This window comes from Apium graveolens, chromosome 3 (assembly GCF_009905375.1).
Source record: "Apium graveolens cultivar Ventura chromosome 3, ASM990537v1, whole genome shotgun sequence".
Taxonomy (NCBI): Eukaryota; Viridiplantae; Streptophyta; class Magnoliopsida; order Apiales; family Apiaceae; genus Apium; species Apium graveolens.
Window position 1 is genome coordinate 35,583,309 of NC_133649.1, and position 15,872 is coordinate 35,599,180.

The 15,872-nt window shown below is 30.3% G+C and overlaps 1 protein-coding gene across 1 annotated transcript; it reads left to right on the forward strand.

The window, feature by feature from the left end:
* The first annotated feature begins 8,410 nt into the window (after positions 1–8,410).
* On the forward strand, positions 8,411–11,545 carry LOC141712106 (uncharacterized protein At3g27210-like). The gene is made up of 3 exons (XM_074514908.1): positions 8,411–8,807; positions 10,767–10,847; positions 10,950–11,545. Exons 1-3 carry the CDS (start codon positions 8,618–8,620, stop codon positions 11,351–11,353), a joined length of 675 nt encoding a protein of 224 aa, XP_074371009.1. The 5' UTR covers positions 8,411–8,617; the 3' UTR covers positions 11,354–11,545.
* The last annotated feature ends 4,327 nt before the right edge of the window (positions 11,546–15,872 follow it).

The following is a 15,872-nucleotide window of genomic DNA, read 5'->3' on the forward strand; positions in this document are numbered from 1 at the left end:
CTAATTGGCATGCCAAACACACCTCAGTCTTGACATACTTGATTTTGGGTAAACCTCTGACTAGCTTCTTCTTTGAAAGCTTGTTAAGTAAGTCCATGTGAGCATGACCCAATCTTCTATGCCAAACATAAGGATCAGTGTCTATTGTAGCAAGACAGCAAGCTGTTTTCTGCAAATCAAAGTCCAAAATATATATATTTCCTTCCCTTCTAGCAACTAGGGGGACTTTGTTAGTACCAATAGTAATAATACACTTATCAATACCAAAGTTAACAGTATGACCATCATCATATAATTGACTTATGCTAAGCAGATTATATTTAAGGCCTTTAACATATTGAACTTTATCAATTGAAATGTGTTTATTACCTATTTTACCTTTTCCAAGAATTTGAAGAGTTTTGCTATCACCAATAGTCACTCTTCCACCCTTTTTCATCTGAAGACTCAAGAATTGTGCTTTGTCTCCACTCATATGTCTAGTACATCCGCTATCTAAAATCCATTGAGTTGATTTGACTCGAGCGGCAAGACACATCTACAAAACAAATAAAACAAATCAACCTTTTGGTACCCAAAGTTTGTTGGGTCCGACATGGTTAGCAGATAAAACATATAAAACATGTAAATCAGATTTCTTTATCCATTTTTAGATAAATCTAGGTGATTTAACTCTGCCAGCCTGATGATGGTAAGCTGTCTTTGTTCTGCTATTCTGATCATAGTAAGCTGTATTCTGTTTGTTTCCTCCATGGTATGATTTTTGTCCATTCTGAACTTTACAATGCTTTTCAAGATGCCCTTTATTTCCACATCTGTTGCATATCTTCCAAGGCATAGCATAATCATAGGGTATGCCATGTTTTCCTTCATATCTTAGAGCTTTGTCCTTCTTGTTTGCATTCATTCCAATTCCTTCTCTGACCAATGAAATATTTGTGTTGTTCATCATAGATTTGAGACTTTCTTCTCCCTGAACAAACGATCCCATGCCCTTTTTCAGATCCTCAACTTCCTTTGTGAGCAGATCAATCTTTTCAGCTTGCTGACTTATGATTTCAGCTTGCTGAGATGGTTCTTCTGCTTGATTTGAAGGTGTTGCATCTATTGATTCTCTGAGTTTGAACAGCTCCAAACATTCATCCCTTGATTCAATCTCCTTCTTTAACTCTGTGATCTCCATTAATTGAGTCTTGTTTCTTTTGAGGAGAATTTTGTTGAAGTTTTCCACATGACTAACTTTAGCTTGAAGATCCTTGATTTCAGCCACTTTGTCAGCTTGTGTAGGTACCTTCTTGTCAATCCAAGTATCTACTTTGCTCATCAAATCTTGAACCATAGTCTTGAGATAATTATTCTTCTCTTTTAGCTTGCTATTTTCAGCTTTAAGAGAATAATATTCACCCATAGATACATTCTTACATTCCTGCATGGTTAGTGGTTCCAAAACAATATTTTCAGAAGATAAATTATATTTGCAAGAGTTTACCTCACTCTGATCTTCTTCTGAATCACTTTCTAGGTATCCACTTTCTGAATTTCCTCGAACAGAATCATCATCAAGTCCAACTAGGGCAAGATTGACCATGTCTCCACTTGAATCATCACTGGAAACCGAGTCATCATCACTCCAAGTCATTAGAGCTTTAGCTTTCTTCTTATCCTTGAAGACAGTTTGCTGTTTTGACTTCAATTTGTAGCAGTCCCGCTTATAATGGCCTGGCTTTCCACATTCAAAGCATGTCTGATCTTTAGAATCCTTGTTGGCCTTCTTGTTGTTGGAAAATCTGCCTTTATCTCTTTTCAGCTTGTTCTTCTTCTCGATCATCTTTCTGATCTTCCTGGATATTAAAGCTAGTTCTTCGTCTGACTCATCTTCAGATTCCAGTAAGCTATCATTAGTGTGAAGAGCTAATTGCTTCATTTGAGCAACTGGAGCTTGCATAGAACTTGATTGGCTTTCCTTGATTTTGCTTTCAAATTATTCCAATTCTGCAAAAACAGCCAATTGATCCATAGTATCTATAGTTGGAGAGGATTCTAGAGCTGTTACCTTTGGTTCATAAATAAATGGCACAGCACTAAGTATCTTCATGTTGATTTCCTCTTGTGGGATATGTTTGCCAAGCTGCTTTAAGGCATTCAGATTTATCTGGAATCTAGCTTGACTTTCTCGAATAGTTTCTCCGTCTTGAAACTTGAAATTTCCAAACTCATTCATTAGTTTACTCAATTTCACCTTTCTTAAACTCTTGGATCCTTCGTGATACAATTCCAGAGTATCCCATATCTCTTTAGCTGATTTGCATGAAGAGACTTTATCACATTCACTAGGACATAACCCATTCATGAGAGAATTCCTAGCCTTTCCATTGAAGCTGTATTTGATTAGTTCAGCCTCTGTGAGATCATCAACGTCTTTCACTTTGCCTTCTTTGTCCTTGAACTCAAAAGGACCCTTCTGAACAACTCTCAAAGCTAGTGGCTCCCTGGATAGATACACTTCCATGCGACCTTTCCACCAGTTATAGTTTTCTGTACCAAGCAAGAGAGGTGCTCGGTAATCTGAGGTTCCTTCGGAATATTTGTCAGCCATTTCGATCGAATACTATTCCTGTTACAGAAAGATTAGTATACCAAAGCTCTGATACCAACTGAAATTACACCTAGAGGGGGGGTGAATAGGTGATTATGGCTAACTAGGATTACTTTTAAATTTTACCCGATAATAGCTTACTGAGATTTTATCAACTGAACTATAATCTGACAATGATAGTAAGCTGAGATGACTAAATGCAATGCAGAAAATAATGTGCAGGAAAGTAAATAGAACACACAAGAATTTTAGCCAGGTTCGACCCCTAAGCCACTATGGTCTACGTCCTGGTCCCTTACCAACTTGGTAAGAGAATATATTATTGATCAATGAAGGTTACAACTACAAGATACAACAATATATCTCCCTTTATCCCAGCTGCTGATAATGGCTTGCTGAAACCCTGTAGTACAAACTCCTCTAGCAAGTACCACTAAACCCTTGTTTCCCTAGCCAACTTATCTAGCAACTAATCAATACAATTTGAACAATACAAATCAGTGATAAAGTTTACAACTCAACTATAAACTCTCTCTAAGATGAAACACGTGTATATATTTAGAGCTCGAGAGTATTTTAGAAACAATAAAGATCAGGAGTTGTATGTGTTCTTGCTTGCAAAGTCGTCCCCTTATAAAAACTGCAAGAAACCATTTATATAAATAACCACACATTAACATTTGAAACATTCTCAACAACTTACAACGGCTAGAATCCAATTCTACCGTTTAAGATCGTTAGGATGGTTTCCAACGTTCATGTGTACGTTAGATAGAAGAGAAAGAAAGATGTTCAACGTACAGAAAATATCTCTTCTATTTTGTAGAGTATAAAACGTTTTAATCAGTAGATAGAAGATAGAGTTTGAAAGAAAAACAAACTCCTATTCTTTAGGAAATCAATTTGAATGATTAAAAACGATTTATAATTGAGCTCTATATATATAATGCACGTTTATTATATTAGAGAAGTCCTTACAACTGATATATATGAAGATCCTATAAAATCTCCATGAAATTCGACTTCCTTGTTGAATCTGGACTGTGCATCTTGGCTTACTGTTATTCTGACAATCGTGATCATAGCTTGCTGAAATAGATTATTATCTTATGATAGCTTGCTGTCATGATACTTAAACAGCAATGACATTAAGCTGTTATATCCTGCAAACATTCTCAAATAACAATATGATGGCTTGCTGTGTTGTGATCATCAAAACTAAGGAGTTACACAATCCATCTACTCGCAAGTCATAACAATGGTTAAAGTGAAGTTTAACATACACTTGGACTTTCAAAGGATTTTATTTAATAACTATTTAATATTAAAGAGTCCACTGTAACTAATTTGGGAAAATAAAATTCTAATCTTCTTTCAGGACTTTTTTTTATTTTTTTCAAAATATTTCATTTATTAATATTCACACAGTTACATCATAGCATTTTCATAATTTCTTTGGGATATACTTAGTTGTTAATATTCTGAAAATATATTTTCGTTGATTATTGATTCATTTTATTGAAAAAATATTTTTTTAAGAAAATTTATTCTATCAGTTTCAAATTACATGGCTATTATGAAAAAAATATTATTTCAAATTAGTTTTCCACTTCAAATTTTAATTTAAGTTTAATTTTATGGTTTCAAAATTAACTGTAACACGTATTTTAAATTTATATTTTCAATATTAACCATATATCACATTTTACATTTATTTAATACAATTAATACACTTTCTCTTATTAACTTTTATTTTTCTTAATATGTGTGATTTTTTAAAAATGAACATGTAATTTAATACGAAAGAAGGTTTATTTTTGAAAAACAAATTTAGATATAAAATAATGTTGGGAACAAGCAAAACCTAACTTTGTATTAATATACTTTCTAATTCTTATCTATATATAAATCTGAATATGATGAAAAAATTATACATATTATTTTCAAAACCTTTTACTGCTAGTGCAAAGTTTTATCATTTAAAAAGATAATCACTTTTTGCCGAAAAAAGATCATCAATTTTAGTAATAGAATTTTGTATATAAAATATATTAGTTTAAAATCCGTGCGATACACGTATCGCGCAGATTTTTTTTAATATTATATAATTTTTTTTAAAAAAAATTGAATTCAATTTTGAGTTTTGTTCATTTAAAACTTTAAATGATATAATTTCATAATAATTATATTAGTAGATGTATATGTTCATAACTTTTTAGAACATTTAAACTTATTTAAATTGATAGCATTAGTAAGGAGTGAAATGTTATTATAACGAAATTATGATTTTATTGAGGGTAAAAATATAATATATTCATTATGTTTGGACCTTAAAAAATATTATTTTAGCATGTTGATACTTAATCGATTAACAGTAATTCTATAAAAGATATTTGAAAAGGGGGCAATATTATTGATTGAACGATATAGTTTTATTGATAATTTTATGTGTATTTTTAAAAAAATAATATTTATGTTTTAATTAAAATTTGATTTTTAGTTCACATCAATAAGATACGAATTATAATTAGTCTAATATTAATTTGATTCATCTCGGATTAGTGATTTATATTATTTTATGTTAACCCGATGCCCAATACACCGACCAAATCAAACTAATTATTTTTAGTTTAATTTTATTTTTTTTGAGTTTGGATGAATACGATAATTTTGTTATAAACTGAATAATTAGTATATATTATTTTATTTTTTTGGTCGAATTGTATTTTTATTTTAGTTTTGTGTTAGTCTCAATCAATTGTATAATGTATTTTTTATCATAGATGAATAAAATATATTATTTTGTTTATCCAAATTCATTTGTATAATTTTTTCAGGAGGACTAATTGTATTATTATTTTATCTTAACCCGATTCACATGACATATCAACTAAATCTTAATAATTTTATTTAGTTTGCTTATTAATTTAGCCCAAAGTAACAAATTAGAATAATATAGAACTTGATATTAATTAAAATATAAATTGGTAGAAGAAGTTATATTTAATATAAATTATAATGATATAGAGTTCGATATAAAATAAAATTGAAATTGGTAAAATAATAGAAGAAGTTGACTTCAATATCAATTAGAATTAGAATTGATCGACCCAATAATTATAATTGAAATAATTAAGTAAGGGTAATTAAGTAATTTCAGTAAGTATCAACCGACTACCAAATTTTTAATGTCTTCTGAATTATAATATAGTATTAGTATGTATTAGTATATAACATGTGCAATGCACGGTGGTTTTATCATATATATTGTAAATTCTAATTTTAATTATACCTCTTAAATACTATTTTTTTACAATTTTAATATGTTGCCCGCATGATTCGAATCTTATACCTCTTAAATATTACTAATTTTTAAGAATAAATCTAACGGTCAACAACGACCGACAACCAAACTTTCAATATTTCATCTTTAATATAATATTATAGATAGGAATATACTATAAGTATTCTATTTTAAATATAATAGAGTTGATAGGCGATTAAATTTAGGTATCCTATTTTAAATATAATATTAAGTGTCATGGTATAAGTGTCCTATTTTAAATATAATAAAATTGATATGCGAGTAATTTTAGGTGTTTTGTTTTAAATATAATATTAAGTGTCATATTTTAAATATAATATAACGACCAAGAACCAATAACCAAACTTTTAATGTTTCGTCATTAATATAACTAGCCTAAAACTCGTGCGATGCACGAATTATTTTAAATATTGTTTTGGGATTTAATTTGAAGTAAAAAATTTAAATTATGAAACTTATTTATTTGAAATTTTAATAATATGATTTGATAATATCTATTAATATACACATAGGTGTATAAGTTAGTGATGCTACAATCTTAAAAAATAATGTAATGATTGAAATTTATATTTTTTACTGATATTTATAGGCGTGTTTACGAAATATTATTATATTTAGTTAAAAGGTAAATTTTAGCTGAGATCAATAGTATACGAATTGTCATTAGTTTATTAACCGACAAAATTCATCTAACTATATTTAGATTTATGTTAGTTTAATATGTTTATACATGAATCAATGGTAAAATTCTATGTGTCAATGCCATAAAATATATATTAGTCTGAGGCCCGTTATATCAACAAAATCCAGTTAATTATAATTACTATTTTGTTTAAATTTATTTTAGCCCGGGGTGATTATTATTTTATTTTATACCAAAAGGATAATATATATTATTTTGTTTTAGTTTGATGACATTATACCGACCCCACGAATTTCCTTTCAAATTTTTATTTTGGTATAGTCCAGTTCAATAATACAATGCTTTTAGCGGGATCAATAATATTTATTGTTTTATTTTAGCCAGATTCTTTAAATCCAACTAACGATATGTAGTTCATTTTTATTTTTTATTTAAAATTGGATCAATAGTATAATTTCGTTTATCCCGGCCCGAATGAATATTATATATTATTTTTATTTAAACCAAAATCATTAGACATATTATAATTTTATCGTGAATATTTATCCATTTACGAAAGTGTTTTATATTAAAAATTATTATAATTACGGTGACCAGACAAAGTACCAACCAAATTTTCATTGTTTCGTTTTTAATATAATAGTATAGTTTTAGCCCAGCATCGATGAATAGTATAGTTTTTTTTTGTTTAAACCAAGACTATTATACATATTATAATTCTATTTTTATTCGAATAATTTTATTATGTATAGTAATATATTTATGTATATTTTATTTTTAAATATTACTATAATTACGGTGACCAGACCGATTATCAATCAAATTTTCATTATTTCGTTTTTAATATAATAGTATAAAAATATTAATTTTATTTAAACTCAAATCCGTCCAAATTCATAACATATGTTTATTTTATTTTAGCTCGTAGATCCGTTACAACAACAACAGATACAATATCAGTTTTATTAAAGTCTTATGAAGGTTTACTTTTAACTGTTCTAGTTATGATTAGGAGATTTGATTCGATAATATGTTGTTGTACGTATATAGTTAATGAAGTAGTATAAATATTTTATTAGGATTAAGTAAAAATAAGATATAAGGATAATTAGGTAAATTAATGTATACTAAAAACAGGTACCGTAAAGTAGTATAAATACTTTATTAAGATTAAGTAAAAATAAGATATAAAGGTAATTAAATAAATTTAGCGTGTACCAAAAAATAGGTATTGTACCAAAACGTTCAATATTTCGTATTTTATATAATAGTAATAGATAATATAAATATTATGAAATCAAAATCTATATGGATATTTCATTTTAGAGTTAAGGATTTGCGTAAAAATAATGTGTCCATTTGAGAAATTTTAAAATAAGTAACTTATGATTTAAAGTGAATAAGTGATTTATAAGTGATAAATTGATGAATACTTATAAGTTATATAAGTGTTTTGATAATTTTACTTATAATTCAGAATTATATTTACTTAAATGGACTAAAATAAATAAATTTTAAATATAATTATCTTAATTTTTTATCTTTTAAGTTAGATTAACATTTAAAAATATTTTTTAAAACTAAAATTAATAAAAAAATGAAAAATAAAAAATAAGTTGAGAAAAAGTACGTGCTTACTAACATTCAACTTATTAGCTTATAAGTTGTAAATTCAAATTATAAATTGAGTCGAAAAAACACTCATCGATAATCTGTTACAATTTATAAGCCATTAAGCTGACCTATCAGATTTGAGAGAGAGTGACAATCTCATTTATAGAAAAAATCACCAGAATGTATAAATCTACATATCTGTTTTATTAAATCACTTATTCTGACAAAAGAAAGATGGGCCCATTGGGGATTCTTGCGTTTGTTGTTAATATACTGACAGAGTAACGTCAAACTCTTAAACGTTATTATTGGCAGTAGGTTCCGTTCCTGTGCTTCCTCTTCGTGTTAACTTCTGGCACTGATACCGATGTTTTTTTATGTTCAAAATAATTACATAAACTGATACACACCCTTTCATTTTGTTTTTGAGTTGGGTCAAATGGGTTCTTGTGTATCATCTCATAAACACACAGACACGGTTGTATCAAATGATGCCAGGTTTCAAAACTCTTTTGGGTCTAAATCGGATAATAAGTTTGTTGTTTACTCACCTGTTAAAGACAACAAGCCCAGTGGTGAGCTTGGTCTGAAAGTGCAGCCTGACCCATCTCACAACTTTCCTGATTTTGGTATGTTCTTTTGTGTAATCCCTTTACTTTTTTTTAATAATCCGTTAATACCTTCTTTTTTTCTGAGTTTATGTAGACTTTTTGTATTCTGGTTCTTTAACTTGATGATGTTTGAGTTTTGTTAATTAGTTGTTTTCTGGTTGTATGTGATTTTTTTTTGGTGGTGTATTTGTTTGTTATTAGAGAGGGAGCCTGTTGTGTCTCCTTGAAAGCTTTTTCTTATTTAGTGGCAGAAATTTACTTTCTGATTTGAACCCTCTACCTAGAGGGTTAACACTGGGGTACGCAGTTAAGAGTTATTGAAAATCCTTACTTTTACTTGTTTTTCAGGTTAATGTATTATGAATTTGTGATGGCTAAATTAGGGCTATTACTAATTTAACACAATTATTAACTACTAATTGGCTATTATTGCTCAATGGTTAAAAGAAAGGAATTTTAAGGTTTGTTCTATTTCTATCTGTGTTGTTTTATTGAAAAAATATTGGTAAGGTGTGAACTTGCAATTGCATAATGGTTTCTGGAACTATAACTAAGAAGGGACCACCCGGGCACTTGCACAAATCATTCTAAACACAAGTGCATGATAATGTGACTACATAATTGCACGTAGCACATACAAACATAACTACACAACAGTATATTGTTCTACCGAGTTGGGGCTGATTGCTGAACTTATTTTACAGATGTAAGTTTCCCATTTCCAAACCAAACTAATGATGTTTTCATGATCATTGCAAATAGGACTGACAGAAAACTCTCGACACTAAAGTACTACGCAAACAACTAAGTGGTTGTGTGTTAAGTGTTTCAGAAAACTTGGTTACATTGTTGTCAATCCATGCCATACATTAAAGAATTTCAGTGCTATTAAGTGTTAATTATATATGTGCAATGTAACAGGAGAGTTACGCGTCATTTACCAATTTTCTATTCCAGTAAGTTTAGTATTTCAGATTCTGCCTTTGGCGTCTCTTACCATGCGAGTCCTTGCTAGAGTATTGCAAGAACCTAGATACATAGGTTAAATTTTCTTAGGCCCTAGGTGGTCAATTTTTGTTTTAATATGGATTAGTGTTTACATTTCACTGGTGAATGACTTTATCGATTAGGTGTTTCTTGTAAGAAGATAACTTTCTGGTTTCCGCTTTCAGTAATGAAGTTTGGTGGTTGAAATTACCAGAACTAAGTGTACATTGTGATGTAATCAGTCAGTGGTAATCAAACGATAGAAAATTTAGAGTGGAGTTGGGTAGAATTTAGAATTTATTTGCATCGTTAATAATGTCATTAACTGTTCAATATGTGCATAAACAGGATAAATAAACCTGCAGTAGCCGTAGTCTGTAACATACTGTATTCAGTGAAGACTCCAATATTTGAATCTCATATTCATGCGTACTACTGTCCGAACTCTATCTTTAACTGTAAAGTGGCTTGCCTGTGCCTCCTTGATGTCATTTTTTTCTAGGGAAATTTTTTAGGCCTGCGGTAGCTTATCAGTTATTAAAAAATGTCTTCCGCTCGTCTTATATAGGAAATAGGAGCTGCTTTTAAAGTGATTCTATCATGTATTGATCAGTCTTATAGATTGATCAGTCTTATAGTTAGTGGGTGCTTATTCAGATTCTTGGTTCAACATGTGTCATTTTCTTTCCATATTCTAGTTGTCATCAACAAGGTCCATCAAATGTGGGGTGCGCCAATTTACACTCCACTAAAATGAAAATTCCCTTGAGTTAGTCATGTGTCAATATTATTTCTCTCAAGAAACTGTTTAAATGTGTACATATAGTGCTTAAAAAGTTACATGTCCAATCCACAAGTGGATGTTTAAAATTCAATTGACAGCACAGTATCCTTAAACATTAATGTTAGACGCATTAACTTGTAATTCTCCTACACCTTCTTTTTGTATAAGTTATCATTCTGATACAAATCTGATGTATGGTCATGCAGGTAGTAAAGAAGAAACATTCTTTGATTCACAAGTCTGGTTAGATTCAGACTGTGATGACGACTTCATGAGCGTTACTGGTGGTAAGTTTTTTAAATATATATATGTATATACATATCTGATCATAATATGATGACCAGCTTATGCAAACATAGTCTTATAAAAGTCTGTCATATTTGGTGCAGAATTCACCCCTTCCCGGGGTAACACTCCATTACATCATAGTTTTGCTACTGGATCTCAACGAGTCCATAAAGCATCCCTTGTCGAGGAGCCTGCACCTGCTGTTATACCAGAACAGCCGTCTCCAACAGATAAGAAAATGAGACTATCTGAGCTTTTTAAACAGAGTATACGAGTAAAACAGGATGCTGATGATGAAAAAAATACATCTGGCAATGTAAGTGACACAAATTGCGCCCCAAGTTTGCAGAGCAATGAAAGAATATCTAATGCAAGTGCAACTGTCAAACCCCATCGGGAGAAATCTTTAAAGTCGTTTCAGTGTTGCCTTCCAAATCTGATCGCAAACAATGACTTTACTGAAAACAAAAAGACGAGTGCCCTGTCCACGCCATTGGTTAAATAATATGAACTAGAACTCTCATTACTGTTCATGTATTTTGGTGAAGCCAAGGGTTTTTTGGCAATGAGATTAAAAATTTATGAGATGCTAAAGAGTAAAAAGGCATCAAGGTTTATATTAATATTAAAAAACATAGACTTTAAATTTTGTTGTGTTTTGAGTTTAAAGCTTTATATAGAAGTATCATTTAGCTCATTTTTCGGTGCATATAATGATTATAGAGTAATTGCCGGTTTGTAACCCACTTTTATTTTCATTTTTACGATTTGGGTCTACATTATTTTCCCTGTTGACATGCATCCCATAAAAATTAATTTCGCTTCTATTTGCACCCCAATGACGACTTTTCATCCAAGATAACCGTTAACTTTAACGGAAGTGGGGGCATTTCAGTAAATTACTAATTAAAACAGACAAAAATAAGAGTAATTAGCACTTTGTAACCCATTTCTTTGGAAGTTTTTTCAATTCGGGTCTATATTATATTTTTTTGCAAGTTGCACCTTTAACTTTGAATTTCGCTTTGTTTTACATCTCTGGACCGTTTTTAACTTTTATATTAGGGGTAAAATCGGAAATTTTGGTGTACAATAACTAATCGCCGGATTCTTCGATTTTCCAATCCAAACCTACAAATAAATACATGAATCCATTGCAAATAACAAGTAAAAGCTACTTGTAATATCAAATTTTATGAAAAATAGCCAGAAATCAAACCCCCAATTTGAAATAAGAATCCTATTATCGATTTTAATTTTTATTTTAGCGGATGTGAATCGGCATATTAAAGATTCGATCCAGGGTTCAATCCAATAAAAAAATCTAATTATAAATGGAGTGAATATTTAATAGGCCGGTCCATATTCGCTAAAATAAAAAAATTAAACTCGATTCTACGATTTTATTTTCGAATTGGGCGTTTGATTTTCGGGCATTTTTCATGAAATTTGATATTACAAATAGCTTTTTCTTGTTATTTGCAAATGGGCTGAGCATTCGGCCGGTTAGGTCCAAAACCGGACCGAACTGAATAGACCGAAAAACTGAATTATCATTTTTTCTTGGATCGAACCAGACCGAAATTTTATTATGGACCGGACCGAACCGAACCCAAATAATTCAATTCGGTCTGGTTTTGGACCAAACGGACCGAATTTTTTTTTAAAAAAAATTTTTATTAAAAATTTATAAACCACAAAATATGAAATCTAAAATATAATTAAAGCAAGGTGATATGTAGAGTTCTAAGAGTGTACGAGTATAATTACAAATTAAAAACTATGATTATAATTTTTAGATTAATGTAAATATATAATATAAAATTATAGTATTTATGATTTGGTCTATTCTGTCTATTCGGTCCAGACCAAAATATTTTTTAAAAGAATCGGACAAAATCGAATTTTATTGCGCTCTATTTGGTCCGGACCGAATAGAACGAATTTCTGAAAAATCAGGACCGAATTAAATTAGTAAGGTTCAGTTCGGTTTTTCGGTTTCGGTTCGATTTGATCAGCCCTATTTACAATCGATTCATGTATTTATTTGTTGGTTTGGACCGCGAAATCTAAGGGTCCGGCGATTTGTTCTTGGAAACCAGAAATTTTCGATTTTACCCCTGATATAAAAGTTAAAAAAGGTCCAAGGGGTACAAAACAAAGTGAAATTCAAAGTAAAATATGCAACTTGCAAGGAAACATAATATAGACCCGAATTGAAAAAACACCCAAAGAAATGGGTAGTGATGACAATCGGGTCGGATCGGATCGGATATTGCAGAATCCATATCCAAACCCGAAAATTTTATCCATACTCGAACCCGACCCGGACCTGAAAAATACCCGAAAATGAATATCTGAACCCGATCCATCGGGTTTCGGATCGGATTCGGGTATACCCGAAACCCGAAATTTTTTGAATTGAATATTCATACCCGAAACCCGAACCCGAATCCAAAATCTGAAAATTTGTATAATTATTGGTATTACAAGTGTTTGGGGCCGAACACGCGACTTGTAAAGAAAGAGTTTTAACGTGTCATCTTCAACCACTACACCACATCATTAATTGTGCTATTATATATAGCCGATATTTAAAAAATCAACTCAATTGATACCCAGTTTTTTAGATTTTTTGCTAAAAGATGTTTTGTTAACCTTATAAACCTTATCACCAGTTTAAATGATTGAATAATTATATTTAATAAAACTTTATAATTAGTTAATTTTTAACATAAATATAAAAATATATGTTCTAAAAATTATATAATAATATGTATAATGTATATTATTAATATATATATATATATTATAATAATATTATAATATTATAATGTCTAATATATAAAATTCTAATATTATATATATAATTAATAAATATATAATAATTCGGGTTTTTTTCGGATTTCGGGTTCAGATCGGGTTCGGATAGAGTTTCGGATTTCGGATCGGGTTTCAGGTCGGTATACCTAATATCCAAATCCAAATATTTTCGGGTTTAAAAATTAAATCCATATCCAAATCCAAATCCAAAAAATCGGGTTCGGTAAATCCAAAATTTCGGATTTCAGATCGGGTATCCGTCGGATCGGATTATTTTGCCATCCCTAGAAATGGGTTACAAAGTGCCAAATACTCTTAGAGGTCGTTTGGTTCGTTGGGTGATATCGGGTTGGAATCAGGAATCAGGTTAAGCTGGTATGGGTTTGGAACTTGATACTTAATATCAACTGTTTGGTTCAAAATAGGATGAGAATATATCTAGTTGATAACCTAATTGGAATAAAAAATCGAAAGACATTTTATTATTATTTTTTGCAAAAAAAAATTAGAAGATAGTAAAATCGCAAAAAGAAATAAATAAAAAAGCTAGTATTTTTGATAATTTTTCTTATTAAAAAATGGGTTTATAAATATTTTCACGTAGTATTTAAGAAAATAAAATATACATTCACATTTTTTATTCATCAATATTAAAACTAGAGCTAAAAAAAGAATTATACTTTAGTTAAAAAGAAAGACTAGAGAAAATAATGAAAATGATACCCAAGAGTTTGATTTAGCTCATACCCACCTCTTCACATGGGTTTCTAAACCCCATAACTCATGGGTTTCAAGAATGGGTTTAAAAAAAAAATTAAGCAAACACATGGTATGAGTTTTATCCATTCCAACCCCATACCTCATACCCAGATTTGTTGAACCAAACACCCCCTTAATTTCTTCTGGTTTAATTAATAATTACTGAAATGCCCCTGATTCCGTAAAAGTTAACGGTCAACTTGGATGGAAAGTCGTCAATGGAGTGCAAATAGAAGCGAAATTAATTTTATGGGGTGTAAATTGACCGAGAAAATAAATAGACCCAAATCGCAAAAATGAAAATAAAAGTGGGTTACAAACTGCGAATTACTCGTGATTATATATATCCTTTGACAGAAATGAATTTGGTATTTCAATATGATTCAGTTGAACTTTTGAGAGTTTCTCTCGTCATGTTTTCATTTCCAGGTCAAAATCTGAGATTCTGAAATTTGTTTGCGAAAATAATGAAAATATACAAAGGCAGGCTTGGTTCAAGTTAAAACAATATCTGATTATCGCTTATATAAGTGTATGAGCTCATTCGCTTCGTGAGCGGAGATTTGCTCATTTGCTATTCACAGATATGGCTTCACCTAAGTTTTTAAGCTCATTCGCCTCGTGAGTGTTGATTTGCTCATTTGCTATTCTTGTGCTATCGTGCAATGCCTTATAATAGTTTTTGAGTATCCCCAGATGATCAAGGGATTGTTGACAGAACCTATTATTGATATAGTTGAAAAATAATGAAGCGTATATTTGAGTTTGATCCTATGTATGATAGAATTTCTGACAACGTTGGCAAAGATTGCGAAGAAGCTGTGACAAATTCTCCGGGTCAAAAAAACCTTTTGACAGAGAACAGAAAACGCGTCTCCTATAACCCACGTGAAGCTGTCTCTGTTCAGTTTTTCTGCCATACTTCCATCCCTCATTCCCTTCAAATGCTTATTTTCAAATTTATACTTTATTTGTTATGCACAACCAAATTTGATTATATTACGAATTAGAACTATACAACTATCATTTGTAAATAACTCGAGTTACATGGTGGTCGCAATTCGCAAAGCAAAGATAAGTACATAATCCTCAAAACAGGTAAAATAAACTGTCTTTTTGTGCAAGGGCGACTTAATATGCATTGAAAGAAAATGTCTAACAGATAAACTCATTGATAAGGACTGAGGTGAGTTCTCGACTTTGCTTGTTTATGTTGCAAATTATAAATACAAAGGCATTTTCAGTTGTAAAAGTGACACCACACTTTTTATGGGTCTGTGAAATTACAAAAACAAAAAGATACTTGAGCAAACTATTTGATTACGTGTATCATAATTCAATTAAAAATGATGACATTGTCATAAATAATGATTTCATATGAAATCGATATCTGTAGAATGCAAGCCCCCCCCCTCTTTTTTTTCAAGTGTCAATTGTTCACA

Excerpts from the sequence above, each read along its gene's own strand:
- LOC141712106 (XM_074514908.1), top strand. The coding sequence starts at position 8,618 with ATGGGTTCTTGTGTATCATCTCATAAACACACAGACACGGTTGTATCA. Across the intron at positions 8,808-10,766 it reads TCACAACTTTCCTGATTTTG|GTAGTAAAGAAGAAACATTC; the intron begins GTATGTTCTTTT and ends ATGGTCATGCAG. Across the intron at positions 10,848-10,949 it reads CTTCATGAGCGTTACTGGTG|AATTCACCCCTTCCCGGGGT; the intron begins GTAAGTTTTTTA and ends TATTTGGTGCAG.